The following is a 6705-nucleotide window of genomic DNA, read 5'->3' as shown; positions in this document are numbered from 1 at the left end:
TGAACTCCCAGTCTTGGCTGACAACACATTTGACACAGAAGAGTTTAAAATTTTACTCCTCAAATGTTTGAAAAGTTTGGAGTCCTGTTTGTTTAGGCAATGATCTGAGTTCCTGTCAGCTGGCCAATGCCCCTTGTGAGCCACACCTTGGGATGTCAGGGTTTGATCGCTCCAAGGTGCTCCCCGTGGGAGCTGGGGGTACAGAAGGACTGAGGGCAACAATTGGACTCCTGGAGTGTGGAAATTGCACATCCTGGCCCCAAACCCACGTTTTCCAGGGCCCTGCAGGTGCAGAAACTCAGCACAGTCACCCTTCACATCCAGCCACGTTTCCCCCAGCTCACCCAGCCCACCCCTGTGGCTCCCCCCTGGCAGGATTGGATCTTTCTGACAGAATCTTTGGCACAGGTTCCATGGTTTATTGTCATAAAAGATGATTAGAAAGTAGGTTCCCCTCCCACCCCACCCCATTACATATTCTAGTATAAATTGAAGTCTTTTATGGCAAGTATCTTACTTTTTGAATATGTTTACATGCTGGAAAAATTGTAATCAGTCTGCATGCAGCAACAGAGACATCATGCTTCTGGCATCATCATGCACATCTGACAGACAAAAAGTGCCTGTGGCTGCTAATGGGATCAAGGCAGGAGGGAAAAAAAAGGGGAAATGCACCAACTACTATTTTACATGCTGTAACAAAACCAAAATATGCACAAAACATTATTTACTGATATTTGAGTTAATATCTTCTGGTAAGTTGTAAGAGGAAATATCAAAATTTTTTATCTAAGTGATAGGAGAGGAGAAGATTGCATTAATTACAGTGTTCATCATTGCAAATAAAGTCTATTTCCTTCTCTGCAAGTAATAAGCAGATGTGAAATGAAAGCCTAATTGAACCTCGTATAAAACCTGCAGGTAGCAATTATTATTTAAAAGTATATCTACTTTAAAAAAAAGAGATTATACCCTAAGCCAGTAACAATATTCAAAACCTAAAGTAAAAATCAAAACAATAGCAAGAAAACATTTAGCTATATCTAAATGGTGTCATTCAGAACAAGAACTTTCACAAATAAAGCACAAGTTGTTTTATAAAATTTTTATAATACTCTTTATGCTTGATATGATTATGTCAATAATATAGATCTGCTTATTATTAACCCTTATTATTAAGAGTTATTACTAAACATGCAAAGTTCATTGCATGAAGCATATGTAAAATGTATTAAATTCCATTCTATCAATAAAACGAGTTTTATTTTTTTCTTTCAGGCTTGATTATTCTACAGCCCAAAGTTTTCTGAATTAAAACTGATTATTTAAGACTGAATCTCACTTGATTTTCATGAGTAATTCTGGAGAAATCAGGAAGTCACTTGGGGCTGCATTTTCTGTTAATTTAATATGCATAACGCTTTCTTCAATTTACTGCCCTACACTGCAGACGATAAATAAACACATGTAAATAAGACTTAAGGAATTACACTTTTGTTTTACATTCCAGGTTAATAAATTTCATAGTAAAATATTGGTATTAGAACCAGTTAACAGTAAACTTGAGGAGTGGTGTAAATTAAACCAACTGAACAGACAATGGCACCCTGGATCACAGAATAATCTCATGGAGATTAAAAATTCACAAAAGTATTATTAAAATTATTACTATTATCATCATCATTATTATTATTATTATTGTTAAAGACAAAATTTCACCCTTGAGTTTATCACCTGCTACTCATAGCACAAATCCTACAGATGTGGCCACCACCCGAGCGCTTTTATTTGGGATCTTACAGGATCTGCTCACCAAGCCTCAGGTTCTAATTTGATTTCATCCCCCCTCCCACCCATTCCCAACCTTTTTTTTTTTTGTTGTTTTTTCCTGCCATATTTTTCAAATGCTTTCAGCAATTTTTTTGCAATGCCTCTCCCCTCTGGAGCTGACCCCGCTCAGTCTCTGGATTTGCCCCCGAAGTCTCCGGGAGCGCGGGGAGGACGCTCCCACCTCCCGCCATCCGCCCCCAAGGAATAAATACTCCAGGTGGCTTCTCATTCATGCCACGTGTCAGATGTTTTTCCAACACAACAGAGTTGAAAAGGGAGCAAAAGGACAGTGGGAAGGTAAAAAATACAGAACGTACCAAAACATGGGTAAGTTTCGACAGGTCAGTGGCGACTTCTAGAAGAAAAAGTGGGCACCGTACGCTAATTTATCTCCTCCAATGTTAAGACAACATTGCTGCTGCAAAGCCCAAATCCTGACTAAGTGGCCCTTCCCTCATCTCACACCCTTCTAACCCTACAATTTCCAGGCCCAAATGGAATCAACAAGGCGAAAGCCTAAAAATTGTAGGGTTACAACTGTTCCCCACGGCGGGATTTGTTCTGCTGTTTCATGCTACATTTTCTACAAGGGGGTGCACGAACTGGGGGTTGACATAAGAGAACCCTTCAAAATCTGTTTGGTCTATGTTGGCAATGACCAGCTGATCTGGAGGCGTCAACACTGGCTGTCCTCGTGTGAAGAACTTATCGAAGTTTTCAGCCCCTTTGCCGCACTGCAAGGAAAGAGAAAAGCAGAAAAAAAGGCTGAAAAAAGCCAGCAATACAACAGCAGAGTTGTCAGGGTATGTGTAAGGCTTTCCCCTGTTTCTTATGAGTAGATGAGGGAAAATTTGCTTTACAGACATTTTGACAAAATATCACAGAACAGTGAAAGTTTAATATCTGAATCCTGGTAAAAAGCAGTCAGAAAGGTTTCCATCCCTCAGCGTGAGGTGACGAGATAAAGAGGCTTAAATACTCAGCATTACTGGGATACAAAAGGCAAAAGGAAATATTTTCATAAACATATGTTGGCAAGAGATACTTTCTTTAGCAAGTCATTTCATTCTTTTTAAAAGCCTTACAATACAAAATTAAATTTTCATGTTAGTCTTGGTTTTCTTTATGATCTGCAAAAAGCTTAATGCAATTCATTTATGTGCTTTGAGCCTCCACTGAACAGGCTACAAACTGCTATAAATTCATAAATGATAGCAGGGCCTCAGTCCTTGGCATGGCTGGAGGGCTGGCCAGGGACATCCCAGGACAGGTCCTTGTTCCTAAACTTGCTATCACAGGTTTCCTCCTTTATTTTTTAAAAAAAGTATCATTTCTGGGCAAAGTCCAGGCAAAAAAAGCATAAAATACCACTACAGCCAGAGCACAACTCCTTCAGAACAGAAAACAAAAGAAACAACCAAGATAATGGTTGGAACTCAGTGATTTTAAAGGTCTTTTCCAGCCTAAACAATTCTATAATTGTATGATACTGATACAAATAGAATCAGCAGTCACCATAAATGAGTTGTGCACAGGGTATGTAAATACCAGACTTGGATTTTAAGTTATTTTTGTCTAGGACAGTCGGGCTCCATGTGAATCTGCCTGGGTGTGCTTCAACAGCAGCCTGTGCAAACAAAGCAGGACATGATAACCAGGGAGACAGAGCACAGCTGCTCTCAGGAGGAGCCAGGATCTGCCAGCAAGCTCTGATGGAACCAGACCACACCTCAAGCTTTCAGCTCCTTCATGCTGGTGTTACTTTTAACTTCAAGGAGAGTGTAAGTTCTCAGCTCCTGAGCTAAGAAAACTTACAGATGCGAAGGCAGATCTGCTTTATGATCAGCTTTAAGTTTGACTTGAGGAGCATGTAATAAAAATATCCCATAAAATATGCTCTAAGAGCTTCCCTTTGCACAGCCAGCTCTGGGGATGGGATGGGCAGGGCAGGGCTGGCAGCACCAAGCAAATTCTTCACTTATTTACACCCTTCCCTGCATACAAAATCCACCATAGCAAAAAGGTATTTCCTTTAGCAATAAACACCCTTCTAAGCTGCAACTCTCCTCCTGCTGATGGAAAAAGGTAATTTGTATGGAAAAAGTGCAGATTAATTCAGGTATTGGCATCCCTCTGTTCCTTAGTTTAAGAATCCTCACTGGTGTGTCTGTATTGGCAAATAAATCAGTGTAAAGAGCAGTCACCCTACACCTGAAGTGCTAAAGCCAGCCAGGATTCTGAAAATCAGAAATCTGAAAAATAAAAAGGTTAGAGAAGAAAGGTTCCATGTTAGGACATAACAATTTACAGCTGTTCCTTAAAGCTTGTGTTCTTGTGTGTAAACTCTTCTCTTTGCTTGTCCATAAAGCACATTACATGCTGAAAGAAATTCTGGCTCAACAAGCAAAGCTCTTCCGATTCTATTATGCAAACAGCTCTCAGGGTAAGGACATCTTTCCACTAGCTTGGATTTCTAAAATGTTCCTGTAGATCCACATGTGCAAACCAGTAATAAACATGGAAAATAAACCAGGGATTAATCTTGCAAACTGGGCAGACATCGCTGTGGGATGGGGAATAAAACCCCCCGTGCTGGGCAGCCAACCATGGAGGAAATTCACCCCTCTAATCCAAATCCCTCAGTCAGATCCTGACTTTAGATGCTGCTCAGAGGAGCCAGTTGTTAACCACATTTATTACCAGCCTCAAGTGGCTGTGCCAATTTTCCCCATTTTCATCTCCTCACTGTGTGACTATCCAGGCAGAGCTCAGAGCACTGTGAGGCTTTTTTGCCAGGCACAAAGTTCCTTGGGTTCCAGCACGGGTGCCAAAACATGAGCAGGCTCTCAGACAGCTCTGCTCTTATCAAATTGCCTGGTTTGAGCTGTGCCCCAGACCTGGAGCAGCAATCCCACCCCACGGGGAGCAGGGCTGCGCTCACACTCCGTGCGGGATGGAGCTGGCACCTCACTCACCACTTTAGGTTTGAAAGGTGGCTGAATCTCTCTGTTCTCCAATTTTTCCCAGTCAATTCTCCTGAAGAAAGCGTGTTCCCTGATGTCTCTTTCACCTTCCAGGCCACAGCCAAGGCGTTTTGCAGGGTGTTTAGTCATTAGCTGTTGGGAAGAAAACACCAAACGATTCAGTTTAATGCTGGAAGGAAAGTGAGAGGGACTTTCCCCTGCTTGCAATGCTCTTGCTCCTCTCCTGAAGATACACACTGCTAATAAAATTGTTTTGAAAAGCCAAAATGAATTTTTGGAAGGATTTTCTTGTTTGATCACTGGACACAGTTTGATCAAATCAGCAGCAAAATTAGGGGCTGCACTCAGGAAATTTTTCCCACTGGGCAGAGGTTGCTGCTGGAGGTGCAGGTGGTGCCCAGGACATGCTGCCATCCCCGCTGGCTCACAGCTCCCTCCTGAATTTCACCTCCAGTCTCTCAGTTCAGTCTTACAGATCTCCAGAACAGCTCCTACCCCATCTCAGCAATCAATTAAACATCATAAATTCCAATGCACTAAAGCTCAATGAAGTACAACCCCCCCACACCCATTTCATTTTTCTGGAGCTTGTTCAAGACATCTCATTACAGAGCCTCCAATTCTTTGGCACACAGCTGACAACATCTAATCTTTGTTTCCTCCCTTGCATTCTTAATGACATCCTGGTCAATACTATACCCAGTTGCAGAGATTAAACAGACTTGGGGAAAAAAAACCAGCCCCAAATCCACCAGCCTGGTGTTCTCAGAAACTGGAATGTATTCCCTAATTAACAAGTTCCAATTGGAACATTGGGAATTGTGCAATGTAGCCTTAAACTCTCAGTTCCAGTTTTGTGGTGACTTTTTAAAGCTCTTTTACGAATTACATATGATTAATGTACTGCTGGGAGTGATACCTCAACAGATCTTAAAACCTCAGTACCACTTTAGTCTCCTTCCAAATGTTCAGTTGATCTGATTCCAATTTTGAACCTAAAATAAAAGTGACTCTAAGCAGGTTTGGGAAGTGGCTGTGCACTGGGCAGGAATCACAGCTTTCTTCAAGATTAACAGCGATGCTCCCATTTTTGTTACTTTTTCCAAACCCCTTGCTTCAACAGTAGGTAATAAAAGAAAATGGGAGTATTGATTCCAGTAGTTTTAATTCTTTCCAAAGTTGCTGCATTTACCAAAACCAACAAACTCTCAATCAGTGGAATGGAAGTCAAGCAGACAAATCAATTCCAAGAGCAGGGTGGGCAAGTTTGTCTTGCCCAACGGTGCCCAGTACTGGGATTGCTGAGCTACCACTGGCTGCAAGGGTCAGAAACTTTCTCATATTGACTTCTTAGCTCAGGAAAAATTCCCACTGAAACCTGAGATTAATTTGTCAGTTTAATGCAGATGAAGAACACGTCAGTATCACAGAGACTTGCCCAAAATCTCAAGGTGCAGGGTAATTTTAGCTTTCTGCCCTCCCTTGACATGAGCACCAGAGAGCAGCAAACAGAGGAGCTGAAAACAGGGCAATTACATCAGGTACAGACTGTGCTGTTTGAATGTGTGATTGTCACAACAAGGCAACAATCTGAATGTACTTTACAAAAATACATCATGTTTATTTTTTGTTGGCCAGCTGGGATAAGATCCAAAATTAGCATGGTCTTTCATTTTACCTTCTTGCTCTAAACACCTTTTCCTTGATGATTTTTTTAAAGGGACTAATACCCAGCTCATGTATAGCACTTCAGAAATGGTTGGAAAGGATAGGAAGAATGTAAATACCAAATTAACTAAGTGCAGTGGTGTTTTATCAGTGTAAGTCAGACATCAAATAACCCATTACAGGCGGTGGATTGGAAAAGCTGCATACTGATGGTGCTCTGGAG

At 41.4% G+C, this 6705-nt stretch overlaps 1 protein-coding gene across 3 annotated transcripts in view; it reads right to left on the bottom strand.

Annotated features, from left to right (window-relative positions):
• Positions 1–450: 450 nt before the first annotated feature.
• PRKCA (protein kinase C alpha) overlaps positions 451–6705 on the bottom strand; it is a 137517-nt gene continuing 131262 nt past the window's right edge. For 2 of the 3 annotated variants that reach the window (XM_088065350.1, XM_014255763.2), the window contains exons 17-18: positions 4806–4946; positions 451–2564 (exon numbers count right to left, since the gene is read on the bottom strand). In XM_088065350.1, coding sequence (XP_087921476.1) covers positions 2400–2564; positions 4806–4946 — 306 coding nt within the window. In that variant the 3' untranslated portion in view covers positions 451–2399. The remainder of the gene's footprint in view (positions 2565–4805; positions 4947–6705) is intronic. The other variant, XM_005526660.3, reaches the window with a different exon arrangement.

Source organism: Pseudopodoces humilis, chromosome 21, assembly GCF_049639895.1.
Source record: "Pseudopodoces humilis isolate 2021_Gansu_Grassland_sample_001 chromosome 21, ASM4963989v1, whole genome shotgun sequence".
Taxonomy (NCBI): domain Eukaryota; kingdom Metazoa; phylum Chordata; class Aves; order Passeriformes; family Paridae; genus Pseudopodoces; species Pseudopodoces humilis.
This window is presented reverse-complemented; position numbering and strand designations above follow the sequence as displayed.